Below are 24,535 nucleotides of genomic sequence, written 5' to 3' on the forward strand. Positions count from 1 at the left end.
ATATTTTCATATATATGAAAAAAATCAAAAATCTCTTTAGAATATTTTCATATATATGAGCAAAAAGGAAAATCACAGGGTTTCAAAAAGCCCCTCCCCACTCTTGCGTCTTGATGGTTGGGTGCAAAAGATGGCCAGTGTTTTAGCATACTTTATGGAAACCCCTATATTAAATGGGTGGTGTAACCACCCCCTGAGGGAAAAAAAGCTATAAAATATTTGTACTGGTTTGTGAAGATGAATGTGATGTTCTGTGTACAAGCAGAGTTAATGATACTGGGAAAAACGTCAGGGGTAGTAACCATATTCCAGGCCTAAAATGTTACAGAGGATATGAGGAAAATGAAGAGCTTTCGCCTGATTCAAAAGCTGCATTTTGGTGGGGGATGAGGCTGTCAGTTGGGTCACGGTCAAGTATTTTCTTTATATAAGAATACAGAGCTATCTACTGAAGACAGCACATACAAAAATTACAATTTAGATTAGGTCTTCAGCTTTGTTATTTTATGGGGAAATTAAATTCAGCACAGGTTGTTGGAATATTGCCTACATACACAGTATCTCTTTTATGTATGCACAGTATTGGTCAATTTAGGTGTTCAGTGTTTGTGTGATTTTGTGTAGTACATAAGTTAATGCAGTTATCCATTGAATATACCATGAAATATTCTAAATAGGATTCTGGGTCAAAGCAAATTTGTCTTTGATAGTTATATCCTATTTATATAGTATTACCTAAAGCCCATTCTCATAATTGGCTGTTATTGCTTTTAAAAGGCACCATCATGGCATATATACTGCGCCAATAAAGTATCCTTACAGTTGGAAAAATAATCACAATTTCAAAACTGGACAATATTGGGTTAAATTTGTTTTTTTAATAGATGCATTATCTAATCCTGCACATTATAACACCACATTGAATCCAATATGACCCCAGGAAGTAAAGTTACAAGCAATTGAATAGACGAAGGTCCCGTTTTAAAAGTGACAAACTGGCCTATACAAGGCGCAAAAAGATTCCAACAAGCAAAACAAAGAGACAACACAGTTTCTTCAATGAAGCGGTATTTAAAGCAGTTTTTATTTCAGTTTTTACTTCTCTGTACTTTTCATAACTTTCATGTTATTTGTCAGTTCTTTTGTTTCAGTTTTCTTTTGTTCCTATTGTTTTAAATTAAAGCAAAACGCATAAATTAGCCATTCACCACTCTCAAACAACATGTCCAGTCTGTAGAGTTTTGAATAGGCCAGTTTGTCACTTTCAAAACTGGACCTTCGTCTAATCAAATGCTTGTAACTTTGCTTCTTAAAGTCACATTGGATTCAATGTGGTGTCATAATGTGCAAGATTAGCTAGTGCATCTATTAAAAAAACAAATTTACCCCAATATTGTTCAGTTTGGGAATTGTGATTATTTTTCCAACTGTAAGGATACTTTATTGGCGCAGTATAGTAATGATGCTATGTAAACATATTGCCTTTACAAGGCTAATCAATGATAAAACAAAGATCACTTACTCAAGCTGAATATTTATAATTTTTCATATCCTTAAAAATACGTTTGTCTGTTATAATAGCTGGTAATATCATACTCAAGTATGCACATTATTAGCATGAAGTTATCAGGGAGTAAAATTTAAGAATATCAGCAGACTCTTTATGTAAATGCACATCAACAATGACTCAACCACTCAATCAAGTTTTATGCAGCAGAATCCATTCAATCACCATTCATTTCAGCATACTAAATAACACATTAAAGGTCCCTGAAAATCCAACATGAGAAACCAAGTATCAACTAACTTGCTCAAAAGGGTGTTGGCTCTGATTGAAGTTGTTCCTAGTTAACTGCAAATGAGACAGTTTACGCCCAATAGCTTTTGCACGGAGACTTCATTCAGGCTTGCTCGATCTTTGTTATGCTAAAACGTTTCCCTATTTTATGTGCTCAAGGCTGTTTCTACACATGAAAAAGTCTATGGTACAACTATTTGGTGCAGACTTAATATCACATTAGTGTACTCATGGAATGTAATGGTAATGAAACAGTGCCCAATTTGCATAAATCCAAAATGGCCACTTATGTAGGGGACATGACTTCTCACATGGGGGCAGCCCCCTGCCCCTGGCTAGACCACTGTTTTGTGTCCAAATGTGGATTAAGTGTAACAAAATTTCCTGTATGTAAAACTAAAGCTGTATTTTGACTGAAAAAAACATTAGTGAAGCAAGGGAAAAATTGCAAAAACATTCCAATTTATTTACATATTTTGTTGATTTCTAGAGTAAAAAAATGCCTGACCATCCAATCCTACTTGAAAATGTCCATCCGCCTGTAGAACAGGATGTTTTCTTTTCTCCATGCCTTACCTCAAGTTTGCCTTTTCTGACTTATCCCGGGGACATCCATCTCATTTATTTGCGTTGATACACATTATAGGGAATATATTACCGACACGCATTCATGACATTGATGAATATTGGTGTAGGGAATATATTTATCCACACACGTTCATGACATTGATGAATATTGGTGTGATGAGTGGCACTGTAAACATTTGACTTAAACTGTTCGCTTGAAAAGACACATATCAAATTACATCCAGGGTTAATGCAAGGTTTCCATGGCTAGTACACTTTTAATTTGATTTGTTCCTTTCAAAACACTCTTTATTTGTATGTTGGGAACAAAATCAGTGGAAAACTGCTGCTTGTATCTGCTTAGTTAATAACCAGTCACATGGTCTGTTTTACAGTAAAAAGTAGGATGCTATTAGTTCCCAGCCACATTTGGTTCCAGATGAGATGTGTAACATTGCAGTGAATCATGTTGAAAAAAGATTTGAAGCCATTTTGTAAAATGCAAAGTCATGAGATTTTTTTCAGATAATAATTCTAATTGGATGAAAATTATTTGATCTTACATTTTGAACTAATTTCCCATCACTAACTCACCCCAATAGGTTTGGAAGTGAAGACAGTAAGCTTTGTTATCTGCTGCTTTTGGGCCATTTCAGTTGAAATCTAACACCCTCTATGGAAGACATTTATACCTTGATCTTCCACACAGGGAGGGTAAATTTTAAATGGAGTTACCTTGATGGAATTTGAAATTTGAAATCTACACCCCCTGTGTGGAAGATTAAGGCCATGTCTTCCATAGGGGGTGTATGGATTTCAACTGGAATAGCCCAATTTTGGAGCAGATTGATCTGATGAGAAACTTCCTAAAATATAAGATTTCTTAACCTTCCCAGAATTACGCATTACCTTCATTTTAGCAAATCAACACTCCTATTACTTTGTACAGGTTCCCTTTGTTTTCATGTTGCAAATAGACTCACTAACATGGGTCGATAGTAAAAAAAAGAGCATATTTTGCACAATCTGGATGATGTGGATGTGCTCTATTCATTGAAGTACTTTTTGTCGCTATTGACCCATGTTGCACTAGATGCAAATCAGTACAGAAAGTTGAAATGGAAGAAATGCATTGTGGGAAGTATAAAATATCTTCTCTGATCTGGTTCATTGTAAAAGCAAATGACAGATATTGTTTCTGTGCACATAAGCATTACACACATACGATGATGTGATTTAATACAATAAGATTTGATCAGGTAAAGTATGACATCATCATTGCAACAGTTACAGTTGCACTTATGTTGCTCGATGACATCACATGAAAGTAGCATTCAATTTATTTTGTATTTATATGCTTTTAGCAACATGAATGCTATACTTTTATGTGATGTAGTTGAGCATTGCACTCACTTGTAGATATGATTTAATACAATGAGATTTGAACCGATAAAGAATGACATCATCATTACAACAATTGCACATTAATAATGACTGACTTTCTTATTTTGCTTGATGACATCACATAAAAGTAGCATTCAATTTAATTTGTATTTATATGCTTTTAGCAACATAAAAAGTTATCTCAGGACCCGCCAGTACAATTTCCATGCCCTTTCAGCGTAATTGTAGCTAGTATAGCAGGAACGAATATTAGCTTAAAAACAAAAATTGATTTTTGCTTGCAAATGACTTGTTTTCGTGTCTTGAACTACAACTTGCTAATAGAAAGAGTCATATTAATGCTCTGCGTGCTAGCCATAGGCCTCAACATAAAAATTCCAAGTTTTGAGATTTTTTGTCAAAATATCAAGAGCTATCTTAAGAACTACTGAACCAATACTAGGCTTGTTTGTACTCATTTTAATGCATTTTTCATGCTGATTCCAAATATGGTCATGAAAATGTACATTTCTGAAATTTTTGAATTTTTAAATTTTGTTTTTAACTTGTCGTCTGTAGTCGACACCCGCGTGAAGAGAGTTAAAGATACTAATGTTACATCTTGTGCTAACTATACACAGATGTAAGCAATACATCAGATTGAATTAGTTACAAGCAACTGAGTTTTTAGGTCAGGGCTAGTTATCCTCAACAAGGACAGCTTTTCTAATAAAGACAGAAATTGGCCAATAACTGTACCACTAATAATGTACATTATTCTGCTAACGACTACTTATAGGTGTTGTGCACGCATGCATCCTAGACTTAAATCCAAGGTTTCTGATGACATCAAATTTGAGACCTTGCCTAGGCAAGGAGATGTATGTGGTTGAGAATCTTAAGCCTGGTGTACATCCTACTAGTAGTCGTCAGTGGCGTAGCCAGGACTTTTTCAGAGGGAGGCAAGGCAAATTTCCAGGGGGAAAACTTTGATGAAAATGGTCAAAAATGGGCTAAAAATTACAAAAATGGCCATATTTGTCAAAATTCTATTTTTAACAGGATTGTAATGTACTTTTAGTAAACTAACATACCCTGCAAAAATCAAGACTTTGTAGTTTTGTCAATATCCTAGATTTTAAATAAACCGTCTGAATAAGACGTTTAATCAGTAAGAAGGAAATATTAGTTGAAGCGATGTTCATAACACAGTACGTACCTGGTGTGCGGGACAGGCATAACATATTCAAAGAACAGACCCGAGTCACATTTGAAGGAGTGCGCTGGTATTAAATACTGATTTTCTTTGTATTGCCTCATCCAAAACTAAGAGGACATATCTGACAGTGAAAACTAACATTTTATGGAAATAAAATACAATTCTACTTTTTATGGAAATGTTACAATATGGCTTTAAGGTCGTGTCTTCTACAGGGGTTATGGATTTCAACCCAAAAAGCCCAATTCCATACAAATTCAGTAGGGAACTTGCTCCCAAACACGGACATAACCTGAAAAAATTATTTAACATTCTCCCAATTTATCAACCATTTATAGTATCTTCAGAAAATGTTATCAATTCATTTTTGGCCTCAGCAGATCTCTCAAAGTCCTTTACCTTCTTGGAACGAGCTTTGCCTGACTTGGGGTGTGCTTTTGCATAAACCACAGCAGCTTAAAGCTAGTAATAATCTTTGGCTAACTGTCTGACTCCAGATTTCAATCCCTGATAGGCTGATAATACTTACACCTTTAAGGTAGATAAGGGTTTCAGCATCTTGACAAGAAGGAGGTAGCTGGTCTCAACCAATTGCTTAGCAAATACATAAATGTGTTTAAAACATTATAAATGTGTTATATACTCGTTTTTGTAATAGACAAAAAAAGTGGGTAATGGTGAATCCAACGGACGAGGACACAAAACACATCAAGGATCAATTAATGATACAAGAGCTACCTTGAATATGAACGAAAGAAAACAAGCAAGGTACACCAACTTTGATGATGGGGAAACAAGTAAAAACAGACTAGACAATATGGGTAGCAAATGTAGGCATTAGAACTAGGTAAAGTTCGATAGCTAAAAATTACCAGTTCCAAGGGTTACAAAAGTGCTAAACCTGCTAAACCTGATCCTTGTTGTTTTTGCAGGTTTAGCACTTTTGTGAGCCTTGGAACTGGTAATTTTTGGCTATCTAACTTTACCTATTTCTAATGCCTACATTTTGCTGTCCCCCCTGCATATTGTCTAGTCTGTTTTTTACTTGTTTCCCCACATCAAGTTGGTGTACCTTTCTTGATTTCTTTCCTTTTGGTCAAAAAGTTTAATAACATATATATGCCGGGTTATATAAAGATCATCGAAAAACACTAGATTATTTTTAAAATGTTGCCAACATGTTATTGCAAAATATTGTTTGGCAAACATCTATGCAAAATATTTTGTCAACTCGTTAATAACATTATGCTAAAATGTTTTGCATCTAGTTTTCAAAAATGTTTTTAAAACATTGTTAAAATGATTTACACCCTTTGTAAAACCATTTGTGTTTACTGGATTGCTTTCAAACATGGACATAACCTTGCAGTTTGTTCATATTTTGGTTTAATATTTTCTTGATTTATCAACCATTTAGTGTTTTCAGAAAATTTTACCGATCTATTTTGTCCTTGTCCTTTTGTCTTTGAAAGCCCTTTAAATTTGTAGAACTTAGCCTGACTTGGGGTGTGCTTTACATAAACCACAGCAGCTCAAAGCTAGTAAAAATCTTTGGCTAACTGTCTGACTCCAGACTGCAATCCCTGATCATACTTACACCTTTAACACTTTCCACGTGGGTATGGACTGCAGACGACAAGTCGCAAATTTTGCTTAAAAATTAAAAAAAGAAGAAAAAAAAATTGTATATTTTCATGACCATATTTGGAATCAGCATAGAAAATGTATCAAAATGAGTACAAACAAGCATAGTATTGGTTCAGTGGTTCTTAAGATAGCTCTTGATATTTTGAAAAAATATCTCAAAACTTGAACTTTTTATGTTGAAGCCCTATGGCCAGTATGCAAAGCATTATGATAAGGGGAATAGTAGAGGCACAGTTTCAGCATCTTAACAAGAAGGAGATAGCTGGTCTCAACCTATTGTGTTATTCCAGAAGAAATCCACACACCCCCTATGGAAGACATGTTGTTAATCTCCCACACAGGGGTTGTGGATTTCAATGGAGTCACCCATCAGGTAACCCTGTTTGAAATTCACACTCCCTGTTTGGAAGATGAAGGTCATGTCTTCCATAGGGGGTGTATGGATTTCAACTGGAATGGCCCATTGCTCACTTCATAGAAAAGGGCATTTCGTGATCCACAGCCTCATCCCCCCACTTTTCTCAAAAAGTTGAGAATTTTATAACACTGGAAACCTCTGGCTACACAATGTTTATGTACAAAAAATTTCTTGCAGATTAATTCATTTAGCAAAAATATTGTGAAATTTGAATTACATTCTGAAACACCAGAACAAAATTACAACACATTGTCTATGGAGCAGTGTAATACACATAATCATAATCATGCATAACTCGCAAATGCAAAATCGGAATCAACTGACTTTTTGGGAATAAGCTTTTTTGTAGATATCTATACTGAAAAATGTCATAAAAAGAGGATGCTAGGATAACGAAATGACTATCGGTGATCACAGTGAAAACTTTAAACAACTTTGTAGGAAAAGCTCAAAAGTGATGGATAATCAATAAAATTGTCATTAGTTATTTTGTTCATATAAAACAATTGGCAAAAAAGAAGACAATGGCAATATTAATAAATATGAAGCTCCATTCAAATACATATCGCTCATTCTACAAAATCCGGTGCCAATAGCCTTTTTTCCATTCTTTGGTCCACAAACACTTTGTCGAGCATTTAGGGCATCAAATATGTTGTTTTTCTGGTAGAACTCAACGAGATCTACACGGACATATATAGTTTTCCATACTTTAAATGCTTTCTTCAGCCTGATTAACCCTTGCAAAGGCTCAAAATCGCTAAAAATGCGTTTCCACTGCTCAAGTGTCACATCTAACCCTGAATATTTTCTTTGAATAAATGCGATTTCTTTACATATTTGTTGTTTTTTAATTAGATAACGCACCATCATATTGTTTATCAACATTATTTTTTAGTGATTAAAACGCCTTTGTGTAATTCTAAAATAAAATGCACTTTCAACCAAAACGCTGTGAGCTACGTTACCCCTTTTTAACACACGTTATTGAAAGAAGTAAAACAGAGGTATCAATGTAATTTGCGGGTTTTGAAAGGAAACACTCATAGGTTTTTAAAAATCACAGTAAAAATCGTGATGCTGTAGCATTTTTGGCATAGAAATGTTGTAAACATTGAAATTTCGACCGACCATGTTAAGATTGGTGAGCTACGTTACCAGGATTCTATAGTATGCACTTGTATTACATGTACTTCCTAATAATATGTGAAAGCTACCAGTGGTCGAACCCCATTTATATTAGAATTAACCGACATAACGTTCTAACGTTCGCAAATCACATTAAAAACATTAAAAACCAGTGAACTACGTTACTGTGAGCTACGTTACACACTCATTTACGCATCTTCAAAACTTCTATGAAATGGTGAAATCTGTTTTACATTCAACTCAAGTGATCTTTAGTTTGCTTTTTATGACCTTGGATTGAGTAAAACCAGCCCATTTTGTAGTCGGTAACGTAGCTCACATTACATTGAGTTTTAGTGTTAAAAACATAATGACTTCCTGAAAAAAAATATGCAAGTGGTGTTGGCAATTTTTTACATCTGAAAGTAGTGATACATTTACTCTTATAAAACAAAAAGCAGGTCTTTTTGAACAACTTTTATTTTTTCAATTTTTATAGTGGATTGGCACCGGATTTTGTAGAATGAGCGGTATAGCTAGTGTCTGTACAGCCAATATTTAAAAAAAATACCGCAAATCATGTTTATTTCAAATCAGATTCTATGAATAGATATAAATGAATCTGGTGGGATTAGTTCACACCTTTTAAATATTTAAAGCTGCGCTGTGTACCCATAATAACAGTTACAGTATTTCTAAACCCATGCATTTGACATTGCATTGTCACCAGTGTGCTACGGAGAGCTGTGCATCATTCCCCACTGATTAGTTGACACCTTTTGTAATTGGTTTGTAGAACCCAACATTTGATGGTGTTAGTTATTGCCACTACACACATATGCTGGCCTAGTAGTGGAATGAAAGACCATCATCAGTCTCTTACACATAACCAACTACTGATTGGTTTTAGGATAGCAGTTATATATTATTATTTTATGTGTATGATACCTCTGATCCCATTGATAGTTTGTAATGAACTACCCTCTGATCGCAATTGGGGTTGAAGTACCTCTGATTGTGTTTACTGTTGAACTACCTATGATACTGTAACTTTTGAATCTCTGATCATGGTAACTGATGAGCTACCTTTGATCACATTTATTTTTGAGCTGCCTCTGATCATATATACTGTTGAACTACCGCTGATCATAGATGCTGTTGAACTAGCTGTGAGCACAATTGCTGTGGTACTACCTATGATCACAGTTACTGTTGAACTACTTCTGATTACGGTAACTGATGAACTACCTTTGATCATGTTTATTTTTTTACTACCTGTGATGATAATTACTGCTGAATCTGATCAAAGTTGTTGTTGAACTACCTCTGATCACAGTTACTGTTGAACTACCTCTGATCACAGCTACTGTTGAACTACCTCTGATCACAGCTACTGTTGAACTACCTCTGATCACAGTTACCATTGAACTACCTCTGATCACAGCTACTGTTGAACTACCTCTGATCACAATAACTATTGAACTACCTCTGATAAAGTTACTGTTGCGCTACCTCTGATCACGATTACTGTTGAACTACCTCTGATCACAATAACTGTTGAACTACCTCTGATCACAATAAATGTTGAACTACCTCTGATCACAATAACTGTTGAACTACCTCTGATAAAGTTACTGCTGTACTACCTCTAATCACAGTTACTGTTGAACTACCTCCAATCACAGTTACTGTTGAACTATCTCAGATCACAGTTACTGTTAAACTACATCTGATCACAAAACCTTTTGAACTAACTCTGATCACAGTTACTGTTGAACTACCTTTGATCACAATAACTGTTGAACTACCTCTGATAAAGTTTCTGTTGAACTACCTCTGATCACAGTTACTGTTGAACTACCCCTGATCACAATTACTGTTGAACTACGTCTGATTGTTGAACTACCTCTGATCACAATTAATGTCAAACTTTCTCTGAAATTTGTTACCTTTGAGCTAGAAAAAAATTGGCTTAGGGTGCCTAATTCATAACCCTTTTCTTTAAATGATGTTAAGCAAAGTCAGCATTTAGTCAGCATGTAGAAAGTATCTGTGAAAGAGACTGAAGTGATTGACACCAACCATTAATAACTACATACAGATACAGCTTGCTCAGTGTATTGATGTAAGCATGCTGACTGGATGACAGTGATGCCATACGGTGCCTTATACATGCAATTGGGTTACTTTCAAAAACACACCATGCTTCTGCCAAAAATTGTGCTACTTTTGCCAGTTTCTAGGCACAGCATTTTTGGTAGTAAATCCTATTATTTTGTCCGCTTTCACTAGTCTTGAGGTACTGATTTATCTGTTTGAAGTGTTTTGATAACTACTTTCATTGATCAAACCTGAAGTACAGGACATGTATTAATCATGTGATAGGCTATTCCAGTTGAAATCCATACACCTCCTATGGAAGACATGACCTTAATCGCCCACACAGGGAGTGTAGATTTCAAATGGAGTCACTCATTCAGGTAACCTCATTTGAACTTCCTTCTCCCTGTGTGGAAGATTAAGGTCATGTCTTCCATAAGGGGTGTATGGATTTCAACTGGAATAGCCCAATCATCAGCCCAATTAAAAGCACCCAATTGTTTTAGGATTTTAAATGCATCCCTTGACTGATAATTGGGCTATTCACAGCCTTGGTGCGATGCTTGCCATGTCTTTGTAGGCAACTCTGATTGGATGGCAGATAGATATAGGTAGGCATACATATGGGCAATAAGCTTATTGGTGCAATCAAGTGGGTGTTGAGATGTACCCAAACATGGAGACACTTACAAACAAATATTGATATTAATACGAGTATCTCATCATTATCAATTGCATGTCTGGACATGTTTCTTTGTGAGTTTAAACTTTGACCTTTACCAGGCCTGAAGCAATCTGAATTCAGTCCCTTTTTAACTCCTTTGGGGGTACCACACCTTATGGGGAACAAGGCTCCAGCGGGTTTGTGATACTATCTTTGCCGACAGCTCATTTGGTAGGCATCCCACTTGATTTAATATCCTTCCTTTTATTGTCGTTGGCAAATGGTTCATTAATAAAGTTAATAAACAGAAATATTGTTCATATCTAACTGTATAATGCTTTTAATATGATTATGAATTTTGCTTGAATTAAAACTCTGAATATTTTGACTTTAAGGTTACTTGAGGTGATGTGACTCCTTGTTGACTCCTTTTTATGATGCTGTAGGACTTTGTCTTTTAATTTGATATTTTTTACAACTTTGATTCCAAGCTGTGTACAAAAATGAGTTGTTTTAGAATTCCGATTGTCACTCTAAAGGGATATACAGTTGTTTAATTTAGATACCAACAGTGGCGTGCGCAGCACATTGAAAGTGGTTGTTCAGTTCCCCGAATGGAGTCTGATTTAGGTGTGTAAGGTGCGGTTTTAGCGTTTCCCCTCGAATATTCCCCCGAATGACCAACAAAAGTGAGGGGCACATGCCCCCTGCCCCCTCCCCCCTTTGCGCACGCCATTGGATACCAAAAAACATGACCAACTTATCAATATTTTGACAGGATATGTAAGTTGTGGTTGTAAAACCTTACCCTGCTACTGAATTGGACTCAAACCCACTTTCTTCTCATATTCCGTAAGTAAAATAGAGCAGTGGTCAGGGCCAGGCCGTACGCAGGATTTCATTGGGAGGGGGGTGCTGATTTTGAAAAAGTGGACTTTTTTCCAGGGGTGGCAATTTTGTGAAAAGTGGACAAAATTTGGAAAAAGCGTAAAAACCTGATTTTTTTTGCTCGCTACACACACAAATTCTGAAATGTTGAGACTTTTTGTATTCTTTTCCATTTTTTTTGGGGGAGACCCCCTGTGTACTGGGCCTGGTGGGGGAAAAGGGGAACAGCTGCCCCTCTCCCTATTGAGCAGTCTTATTCTCCCTCTTGCATTCATGTGAGATGCTGGCCGTCCTGATGTTTAAGATTTTTATGTTTTTTTTGTACTTTTTTAGCCCATTTTAATCCATTTTTGTCAACCCCCCCTTGAAAGTGGCCTGTCACCGTCAAAATATTTTTTGTCCTTATGTACGCCACTGTGTTGCGTCCAACGATATGTTAGTAATTGGGTAATCATCAATGAGATAGAGTGGTGTACCTGGTGTATCTATTGCACGTTAATTACGTCCTAATATAATTGACACTTGTATCATCCACTTGTCCATCCTGTCGGAGCAGGTCAGTGAGATGGCTGCAGCAAGCTTCTCTGGCTATGATTAGACCTAATTTTATTTCTTACATCACTTATTAATTTGAAAGGTAGTGGTCTCAGTTTAACAGTTGCACCTTGCCCTAATCCACTTCACGAGGTCAGCCAAAATATGCACATTATTTCAAGTTGTCCAGCTTTAACCATTTAGCTCAAAACTCTTATATATTTTGTGTGTGTAAAAAGAGTACATAAAGATAATAAATGTTTGCTATTTCTTGTTTGGTTGTAAACTGGCTCTTGATAATTCAGGTGAATAATACATATATTTACTTGCTTATTTATTTACTCTTTTATTTTTCTATAAAATCATTAATTTTCTCAGCAAAATCACAAAATCAATTGCAGTTAACTTATAAAAGTTGCCTAATCTCAATGGACTCTAACATTCACACACCATAAGCATCATCTAGTGATACTTTTCGTCCATGAAACATTACCTGTATCAACCCTTACCAAATAAACCACCACAGCCAGGATATAATCTTTGACCTTTTTAGATGTGCTGGGTAAAGGCAAAAACCAGATCTTTTTGAGGCAACAGAAATTTCATATCACATAAAAGCCAATAATTTAACTTGTTAATATAATTTGGAAATTTTATTTTTCAGAATTCTTGTTAAGGGCTCTGTAACCCACCTTTGAACATTATATTGTGTGTGACCTGAGAGTACATCAGACACACCAAATTGAATTCTCAATACGAGGAATATCCTTCTGATATCAAATAAATTTGATTTTTTTGAAATTCGCATAATAACACAAATTTTATGGCAAATTATTAAAAATTGACATTTTTGACATTTAACAGTCCTCATATTCAGAATGCACTTTGGTGTGTCTGATGTGCACTCAGGTCCCCTCACAAAATACAAAATACTGTGCAAAGGTGGGTGACTGAGCCTTTAAGAAACGTTATGTTAAAGAAAATACTATTTTATATTTTTATATGAGGCCAAAAAAAAAAAAGGTTTGTCTCAAAGCTCACAAGAAATTTAAAAACAAATGCGAAATGCGATTTTTTTTTTTTATAATTTTTTATTCCGACATTTTTTCATGGTATTTTGAGAAAAAGTCTGATTTTCAAGCGATTTTTCTGAAAAACTATAAAAATTTTTTTTTGAAATAAAAAAATTTATGCATTTGTTTTTTGTCAAATTGTGGGATTTTACAAACGCGCAGCAAGCTTTGAGAGCGAACCTTTTTTTTTTTTGCCTGATCACAGAACATGCTTTTGGGATTACGTATAGATATGTAGTCTTACTATTAAAATAGTTTTATAGGTCAAACAGTAGTTGAGGCCTGGCAAAAATCAATATCATCTCATTTCCTTTACTTCTGTTTCATCTTCAAGGGTGAGAATAAGAGCTTAGGCGACGAAAAAAGAAAACCTTGTTCTACGGGCCCGACCGACCCAGATTTTGAACAAATTGGGGAAAAAAATTTCTTGTACAAATGAATGCCGACCCAAATTTCAAAAATTTCAGGAACAAATTTTTTTTTTTTTTTGGTATTTTCCCAAATCGCAAAATATTGACAGATTTTGGTGATTTTTGGGTCATTTCAAAAACAAAAAAAAAACCCAGACCGGCCGACCCTACTTGAAAGGTCCGTCCGCCCGTAGAACAGGGTTTCTTTTTTAAGTCGCCTTATGGGTCCATATTAGGTAAAGGTTTACATGATCACAAAAATCACGTCTTTCTTCAATATCAGGTGTATTGTGCATTTTTACAATAGTGTTATGCTACAATCAAGGAAAATTGTTGATGTAAATAATTTTCATCACTTCTGCTTCATCTTTATCTTTGCTTTCTATTTATTTCTCACTCTTATTTGTTTTCCTTCTTCTTCTTGCTTCGTCATCATTTTCATCATCTTCATCATCATGGTCATCATCATCATCATCATCATCATCATCACCAGGGAGAAGGGTGACACACTGGTTAAGGTTTTTACTTTTAGTGCAAGAGGTCCCAGGCTCAATTCCTTGCAGGACTAACAAAAAATCTGATCCGCTCTCCCAGTGGCTCATCTGGTAAAGCCGGGGCAGATGACCCATGATAAAATACCTTGTTACAGTCAATTCAAGTCAGGGTAATAATCCTGATTATTGGCTCCACTTGCCTGTCCTGTAAAAATGCCCAATCAACTATTTATGGTGATCCCCTTCACCAGGTCACATGTGTCTGGCCAATAATTTCGTCAGCGTTATCTTGTAAATTTCAGCTTTTCATGCCTAGATATACATGGCATAAATTTGTTTTAAATCATCATCATCATCTTCATCATCATTGTCATCATATTCATCTTCATCTCCATCTCCATTTCCATCTTCATCTCCATCTCCATCTTCAGCTCCATCTCCATCTTCAGCTCCATCTCCATCTCCATCTTCAACTACATTTCCATCTTCAACTCCATCTCCATCTTCATTCATCTCCATCTCCATTTTCAACTCCATCTCCATCTTCAACTCCAACTCCATCTCCATCTCCATTTCCATCTTCAACTCCATCTCCATCTTCAACTCCATCTCCATCTTCAGCTCCATCTCCATCTTCAACTCCATCTCCATCTTCAGCTCCATCTTCAACTACATCTCCATCTTCAACTCCATCTCCATCTTCAACTCCATCTTCAACTCCATCTCCATTTCCATCTTCAACTCCATCTCCATCTTCAACTCCATCTCCATCTTCAACTCCATCTCCATCTTCATCTTCAACTTCATCTTCAACTCCATCTTCAGCTCCATCCCCATCTTCATTCATCTCCATCTCCATCTCCATCTTCAACTCCAACTCCATCTCCATCTTCAACTCCATCTCCATCTTCAACTCCAATTCCATCTCCATCCTCAACTCCAATTCCATCTCCATCTTCAACTTCATCTCCATCTCCATCTTCAACTCCAACTCCAATTCCATCTCCATCTTCAACTCCATCTCCATCTCCATCTTCAACTCCATCCATCTCCATCTTCAACTCCATCTTCATCTCCATCTTCAACTCCATCTTCATATCCATCTTAACTCCATCTCCATCTCCATCTTCATCTCCATCTCCATCTTCAACTCCATCCATCTGCATCTTCATCTCCATCTTCAACTCCATCTCCAGCTCCATCTTCATCTCCATCTTCAACTCCATCTCCATCTTCAACTCCATCTTCATCTCCATCTTCAACTCCATCTCCATCTTCATCTCCATCTTCATCTCCATCTCCATCTTAAAGTCCATCCCCATCTCCATCTCCATCTTCAACTCCATCCATCTCCATCTTCATCTCCATCTTCAACTCTATCTCCATCTTCATCTCCATCTTCAACTCCATCTCCATCTTCAACTCCATCTCCATCTTCATCTCCATCTTCAACTCCATCTCCATCTTCATCTCCATCTTCAACTTTATCTCCATCTTCAACTCCATCTCCATCTCCATCTTCAAGTCCATCCCCATCTCCATCTCCATCTTCAACTCCATCCATCTCCATCTTCAACTCCATCTTCATCTCCATCTTCCAACTCCATCTCCATCTTCATATCCATCTCCATCTTAACTCCATCTCCATCTTCATTTCCATCTTCAACTCCATCTCCATCTTCATCTTCATCTCCATCTTCAACTCCATCTTCATCTTCATCTCCATCTCCATCTCCATCTTCAACTTCATCCATCTCCATCTTCATCACCATCTTCAACTCCATCTCCATCTTCAACTCCATCTTCATCTCCATCTTCAACTCCATCTCCATCTTCATATCCATCTCCATCTTAACTCCATCTCCATCTTCATCTTCATCTCCATCTTCAACTCCATCTCCATCTTTATCTCCATCTCCATCTTCAACTTCATCCATCTCCATCTTCATCTCCATCTTCATCTCCATCTCCATCTTCAACTTCATCCATCTTCATCTCCATCTTCAACTCCATCTCCATCTTCAACTCCATCTCCATCTTCAACTCCATCTCCATCTCCATCTTCAACTCTATCTCCATCTTCAACTCCATCTTCAACTCCATCTCCATCTCCATCTTCAATTCCATCTCCATCTCCATCTTCAACTCCATCTCCATCTCAACTCCATCTTCATCTTCAACTCCATCTCTATCTTCATCTGCATTGTCTTCCATCATCATTATCATCATCTTTATCTTCTGCATCATTGTCAATATTATTATTATCATCAATATCATCATCATCTTATCTTCTTCTCCTTCTCATACTTCATCATTTCTTCTTCTTCTTCATCTTCTACTTCTTCTTCAGCAGCATCATCTTTTCGTCTTCATCAGCGCTGAAGACGTCATCATCTTCTTTGCCGTCATCTTCTTCATGCCTTGACCTTCACAAATCAGTGCCGTTCCTTTTATATTTGGCCAATGATGATGTTGTTGTGTATGAATCAAGTTGGCAGACTATATAGACTGTATTGCCTATCCTTGATATTTGCAAGCATATAATATATTTATCTAGCTAGGGTTAGATTTGTGGTATATCTATCATTAATTGTATCAATCTAGTATCATTTGCAATGTCACTGTTGATCAACTTTTAATTCAAAATATGATTTATTTTAATCATCTCCACACAAACCACCACAAGGTGATAAAATCTGTGTGGGTGTACAGGGTATAGGCATTTGTACACAAGAATATCTAGGCATATACAGAATTTTCATGATCAACCAGTTTTTACTTTATCTATTTTAGCAGTCCAGCTAGCAAGGCATTATAAACTTTATAAATGTGTGACTGTGTGAGTTTGATTCCTGCAATGTCTTATTTCTGTTCTTGTGTAAAATTGAGCTATATAGCTTAAAATTTCCCTGGACAAGGAACTTACCGCTAATTGTCTCGGTTTATCTGTACCAAACTCTAGTAGCTGATCCTGGCTGATCTCAATGACGCCAAGTAGATATAAGGTGCATCTTTGGCCATCAGTGACTTCCTGTAAAGTGCAATAATTGCATTGTTGATTAATGATTATATAAAAAAATTAAATTTCTCAGTCAAAAGTTATAAATCCTTGGTGATGTCGTGTCAAGAACCGTTGGATAAGTATTGTGACATTGTGCAACTAAAAGTGTTTTGGTTTGGAAGCAAAAAATATATGTATTTGCACTTTCAACTACATGTAATTCAACTGTGCTGATTACAAATGAGTACTTACAAATGCTACAAGAATAAAACTGTGTGTTTATGGGCTTATATTTGTCAAAAGGGTTGTTTCAATATTCATCTTGCTAGGGACATAAAATATCAATTCAAACATTTTTTAAACCTTTCAAGATATAGGGCCTACACCTTTTCAAATCTGAGGAGATTCTGTCAATGGTAACAAAAATATTCATTTAATATGTAATCTTTTGTAGAGTTGTCAGTGCTAGTCATGCACAAATGAATGTGATTGACAATCTTGGATTCTGACCTCAGTTCAGCATGTCCAAAGTGTCCCTTTCCTCAGCCCCATTGCTATACACAAGTCAACTAACACTAGGGGCAATATACATAGGCCTTCCTGCTTCTAACTCATAACATAGATATCAAGTCCTGATAAACACTAACAGTTAGTCAATTGGGCTATTCCAGTTGAAATCCATCCACCCCTTATGGAATACACTACCTTAATCTCCTACACAGGGAGTGCAGATTTCAAATGAAGTCACCCATTCAGTTAACCCCCTTTGAAATTCATACTCCCTGTGTGGAAGACTTAGGTCATGTCTTCCATAGGGGGTGTATAGATTTAAACTGGAATGGCACAATTTGGTTGGAATGAGTATAAACCACTGTTGCGTGGGCTGGTCACGTCGGCGTACACGATACGGGGGTCACTCAGCAGCTGACATGTGTCAGGTACGACTGACCCCCTAGGCATGCAGGATGTAAAGCAATTTACTAATGTCTACAAACATTTGTTAACTATAGCCGATTTCAAGAAGTTGGAATAGGTTGTCAAATTGTATGTCCTCAATGAAGTGTTGCAATCCTATATTTTTTCAAAAAAAATTATTAATGCTAGAGGAATTTCATTTTTCGCCACCAACAGTTGAGGGGAAGAATTCTTATTATTCTTCAACTTCTTGTTGTTGTCATTCTCATTCCTCATAGATGAGAAATCGGGTGACTCTGTATTGATTTGGCTGTGATTCAATTCAACATATTTCACAACACTGAGTAAATATTGTTTTCCTTCTCTTTCTTCTCCTCCTCCTCTCCCTCTTCCTTGTCATGTCCTTCTTCCTCTCCCTCCCTCCTCATACTCCTCATTTGCAAGTTCATCTTCATTCTCATCCTTGATAGGCAATAATTTGGGTGACTCTGTATTGACTTGACCATGATTCAATTCAACATATTTCAAAACTCTGTGTAAATGATGTTTTCCTTCTTCTTCTTCTGCTCTTCCTTCTGCTCTTCCTCCTCATCCCCTGCTTCCTCTTCCTCTCCTCCTTGCGCACCTCATTCTCAAGATTATATTCATCTTCATCATTTTCAAGTTCATCTTCATTCTCATCCCTCATAGGTGATAATTTGGGTGATTCTGTATTGATTTGGCCATGATTCAATTCAACATATTTCACAACTCTGAGTAAATGTTGTTTTCCTTCTCCTCCTCTCCCCTTCCTCCTCATCCCGTACTTCCTCTTCCTCCCCTCCTCATGCTTCTCATTTTCAAGCTCATCTTCATCCCTCATAGGTGAGAAATTGGGTGACTCTGTATTGATTTGACCGCAATGCAATTCCACATCTCACACATTCCTGAGTAACTGTTGTCATCTGTGTACAGGTGATTCAACTTTGATTAACCTTGATTAATAGATGTACCGCAAAAGTGCAATTTTTTGCACTTTGCCAAATTTGAACAGTTTTCCCTTGTTTTTAAATTTGTGATTCTTAGTTTCCTTACATCAAACCATACACAAAAAGAATATTTGCCTACTGTTATTTTCGTGGTAGTATCTTGGAATGCAAAAAGCACAAAAATAAATGTAGCATGAAAATTTCCACTTTTACAGTATATGAAACTAAGGGTGATTAACTCAACTGCAGACGACATGTTTAAAAAAAAATTCAAAATTCAAAAATTTCAGAAATGTAAATTTTCATGACCATATTTGGAATCAGCATGAAAATGCATTAAAATGAGTACAAACAAGCCTAGTATTGGTTCAGTAGTTCTTAAGATAGCTCTTGATAATTTGAGAAAATATTTCAAAACTTGGAACTTTTCCATTGAAGCGAATGACTAGCACGCAGAGCATTAACCCCTTCAAATGCTATGTTTTTACCTGCTCCCTGATGGCAAGTTCTACTACGTACACAAATAAACAAAATCTTCTGGAGACTGAGTCTCAATGGATTATACAAGAGGTGACAGAACTTGCGGTCTGCTGCTGATTTGCTTGTGTGACTGACATTGGGCTGTTCCTGTTGACATCCATACACCGCCTATGGAAGACATGACCTTAATCTCCCACACAGGGAGTGTAGATTTCAAATGGAGTCACTCATTCAGGTAACACAATTTGAAATTCACACTCCCTGTGTGGAAGTTTAAGGTTGTGTTTCCATAGGGGGGTATGGATTTCAAACAGGATAGCCCCTTACAGATTGCTTGCACTAATGTAATTTAATTCAATTCAATTTTATTGATTCATTTTAAAGGGTTTGTGCAAGTTTCTTAAATGTGCGCAAAAACTGCAAGAATGGTTAAGTTGTCTATAAGCGGTAGAGGACATATAAAGCATTACAGCCTGTAAGGTAATCAAATCAGATTGTGAATTGGAACATATTGAACTATATAGGGTCTTAAATAATTGTAGAGGGGACTTATACATGTTGTAGAAGGGAACTTATAGAAATAATTATGGGTTTTACAGAATGGATAGTAGTCAGAAAAGGGTAATACAATTTAGTTTGGTGATAGTGAAGGTCTCTTTAAAGTCAGGACATTTAATGACTGATTTTTTAATGCAAGTATGGCAAACTGGCATGGATGTTTGAATTCCCATGTTAAACATTGGTAATTTCTGACATACCCTGCAAATCATGTTGTTATTATGTGAATGAATGAATGTGCACTATTTGAACTCGGCATTTCTATATATAAAGATATATATTCAGATGCAAAAAGATATACCCAAAGGCTGCCTTTTTAGTATGTTTGTTTAATATTGTAATTTCTGTAATGAAATAATTTTACAATCACTAATCACAGAAGGGGATTAAAAGTAAGTAAGGTAAAGTAGGCGAAGCTCAAGCTGTATATAAACAATGAATAGAGTGCCCATCTCTCTTGCATTGGCCATGGCAATTGGGCCAGACTCCTCCATATAACCTGGGTAGAGAGGAGTATTTGGGTAAAGCCCCTTACTCAAGGGTACAACATGCATGGCCACAGCTGGGCTTGAACCCACACTTTCACGATCATAAGACCTCTGCTCCACTGCCAGACACTAAATAGTAGAAATATGGTGTTAACAGCTCACCTTTGTTCAAGAGGAGAAAAAGCTTACACTGATATATAAAATATCGCTTCACGATAACAATGTTGAATTAGATATATCTCAAGGCAGCACATGTATCTGGCACATTGCGTGTGAATTCTGCATTTGCTCAAATGGTAAAATGTTATAGTAAACATTTATAGTGGAAAGGGTAATAAATGTCAACTTGAAAAGTGCAAACTATTTAACTTGGTTCTGTTCTATGTTGTAAATCTCTACTATATTATCATCTTGCAGCAGACATGATCTAAATGCTATTTATATAGAAGAAAACAACAAAATGCAGTCATCCGTTTTGAATGATTATGCTCAGGTCTGAATAATAAGATGAATTCCTATCCCATTTTGTTATATAATGAAGATAAAAATATATGATATCATTCAATGATGAACTGACTAAATGCTATCTTCTGAAGATAGCAAATTGCCATCATTTCATCTGAAGAGAGCAAAATGTTTTAACAATTGAAACAAAAAATTAGTTGCTGTCTTCTGAAGATAGCAAATTGCCATCATCTCTTCTGAAGAGAGCAAAATGATTTAACAATTGAAACCAAAAAAAAATAGTTGCTATCTTCTGAAGATAGTAAAATTGCTATCATTTCATCTGAAGAGAGCAAAATGTTTTAACAAAATTGCTGTCTTCTGAAGATAGCAAACTGCCATCATCATTTATGAAGAGAGTAAAATGTTTTAACAATTGAAACAAATAATAATTGATATCTTCTGAAGATAGCAAATTGCTATCATCTCATCTTAAGAGAGCAAAATGATTTAACAATTGAAACAAAAAATTAGTTGCTATCTTCTGAGGATAGTAAAATTGCTATCATCTCATCTGAAGAGAGCAAAATGTTTTAACAATTGAAAACAAAATAATTGCTATCTTCTGAAGATAGTAAAATTGCTATCATCTCATTTGAAGAGAGCAAAATGTTTTAACAATTGAAAACAAAATAATTGCTATCTTCAGAAGATAGTAAAATTGCTATCATCTCATCTGAAGAGAGCAAAATGTTTTAACAATTGAGATAAAAAAATTAATTGCTATCTTCTGAATAGAGCAAAATCTGAAGATAGCAAAATGTTTTAACAACTGAAACAAAAAATGAATTGCTATCTTCCAAAGATAGCCAATTGCCATCATCTGATCTGAAGAGAGCAAAATGTTTAACAATTGAAAAAAAAACCACAACTTGCTATCTACTGAAGGTACAAATTTGCTATTCATTGAAAGTGGGAGATTGCTTTCACTTCAAGGTTGCAAATTAATTTACAGTTGGCTTAAGGTAGCAAAATGCTGCAATTCAAAGTTCGCAAATTTATCTACTTAGCCTGACAATTGCTAAAAGTACCAATTTACTATCTAATGAAAATAGCTAATTGCTATTCGCTAATTGCTATCCGCTGAAGAAAGCAAATTATTTTCTACTGATGATAGCAAATTGCATTAATTTGTAGTTGAACTTGATAAACATTTTCTTTTTTTTTTTTTTCTCATTTTTGTAGATCTCTGGTGAGGAGGTTGCAGACAACAATGATTCATTACTTTAATTTCAGAGCAACCCAACTTGACAAAAAGGTAAGGTCATATTTTTTCTCAAGAGATAGTTGGAAAAGCACCATTGGAGCAGTGGTGCATTGACCCCTTGCACATATCCGCTATCTTGCTACCAAATCGAGGTTCTCCCTGCAAACATCTGTGTAAAAAGTGCATTTTTGTTTTTCATGCTTTTCTAGCAACACACCAGAAGTGTTTGCAAAACGTACATGGTAATTAAAGCCTGCTTTGAAAGGGATACACACATAAATACACATTTTGTTTTGAGATAACCTTGCAAAGGGAGCATTGTTTGGGAAAGGAGTAAAATGCCCTCTTGGCTCAATATAAGCTTTCCTCAGATGCCCAATCTCAATTTCAAAGGGGTAAAGTTGGGAGATGAGGTCATCAATGGGGTCACCCACCTGTAAACAAGATTCTGCAATGGGCTATTCCAGTTGAAATCCATACACCCCCATGAAAGACATGTCTTTAAACTCCCTCACAGGGAGTGTGAATTTCAAATGGAGCCACCCATTCAGGTAACCCCATTTGAAATTCACATTCCCTGTGTGGAAGATTAAGGTCATGTCTTCCATCAGGGTGTATGGATTTCAACTGGAATAGCCCATTATGTGTGTGCAATGAAGTTTAATATTCTGCCTACATACTATGTTGTGCATGTTTACTGTGAAATATATGTAACATGCAGTAAATGTAACATGCTGCCTTTAAATGTTATTTTTAAAAATCATGTTGCTACCAAGTTATTTCTAGCTGTGTATGCATACCTGCAAGTGTATCAGGTGGAATATTGTTGCTGTGTACAATTTCAAGATAAAAAGATGTGTTGCATCTACAATAATTATATGATTTTCTTCCACACAGTTTAGTGTGTAAATATCTTGGTGTAGATTAGTCATCCAGTAAATAACATATAAGGTAAAGTTAAATCGAATTCTGGAAATAAAATTTGCAACTTACATGCGACAGTTGCGTCCGGTAACTCCGAACTTCATCAGGCATCTGATTGGTCAGGCATCTGATCAGGCATCTGATTGGTCACGTAGACACATCGATAAATTCGCGAATTATAAAACTTCTAAAGCGGATTTAGACACTAACTGGCGTTCTACTGGTGGTCAAATTGACTTAGAATCTAAGCAGAAGTGGGTGAAAAACTTGTCTGATAGATCGCTGAGTGAAAGTGAAGTGTCGGTTCTAGCCAAAGGATTGAACTTTGCTGTGACTCTAATAAAGTTCCAATCGCTGATATTGTCACTGCCACAGAGACTGCGATCAAACAAGCTAAGCTAGATCAATCTAAAGCTGAAAGCCTACGGCATAAGGTTAGCACTACTTTATGTAACGCTAAACTCCCACCTCCAAATACCACCAAGGAAGAAAGAAAAGCCCTTGATGAGTTAGCTAAGGACAAGGACATTGTCATCGTGCCAGCGGACAAAGGCAAGTGTGTTGTAGTTTTAAATATATCGGACTACGATAAGAAATGCCAACTCCTTCTGAAAGATAAAAAGACCTATAAGTCTATCGGCTACAACCCTACTAGCGGTTACAGGAAACAGGTTACAGAATATATTAACAAAGTTCATTCGAGGGAGCTATTGACGCCAGCTTAAAATACAGACTGACCCTCCCACAGAACCTAGTGTCCCAGCTTTCTACGGTTTACCGAAAAGTGCACAAGCCGGAACCCATTCCTGTCAGACCGATTATTAGTAGCATCGGATCAGTGACATATAATTTAGCCAAGCACGCTGCCAAGATCATTGGCCCCTAGTTGGTCAGTCCCCCACCACTTAAAGAACACTCAGGATTTTGTTCATAAAATCCAGGACATCAAGCTTACAGGGAATGAGATTATCACATCATACGACGTGACCGCTCTATTCACATCCATTCCTCCCGACGATGCTATAACAGTGGTGAAAGAATATCTCACCAAGGACAAGACTCTAGGTGACCGAACGAATTTATCGGTGGACCAAATCATTGAACTCTTAACCATCTGTCTCAAGACTACGTATTTCTCATATAACAACAAATTCTTCATTCAACAAT

At 36.3% G+C, this 24,535-nt stretch overlaps 1 protein-coding gene across 1 annotated transcript in view; it reads left to right on the top strand.

Annotated features, from left to right (window-relative positions):
• Positions 1–24,535, top strand: part of LOC140136092 (copine-3-like) — a 233,760-nt gene that overhangs the window by 141,567 nt on the left and 67,658 nt on the right. Inside the window, 2 exon segments of the mRNA XM_072157798.1 lie at positions 22,423–22,463; positions 22,465–22,495. Of these exon segments, the coding sequence (XP_072013899.1) occupies positions 22,423–22,463; positions 22,465–22,495 (72 nt within the window).

This window comes from Amphiura filiformis, chromosome 16 (assembly GCF_039555335.1).
Source record: "Amphiura filiformis chromosome 16, Afil_fr2py, whole genome shotgun sequence".
Taxonomy (NCBI): Eukaryota; Metazoa; Echinodermata; class Ophiuroidea; order Amphilepidida; family Amphiuridae; genus Amphiura; species Amphiura filiformis.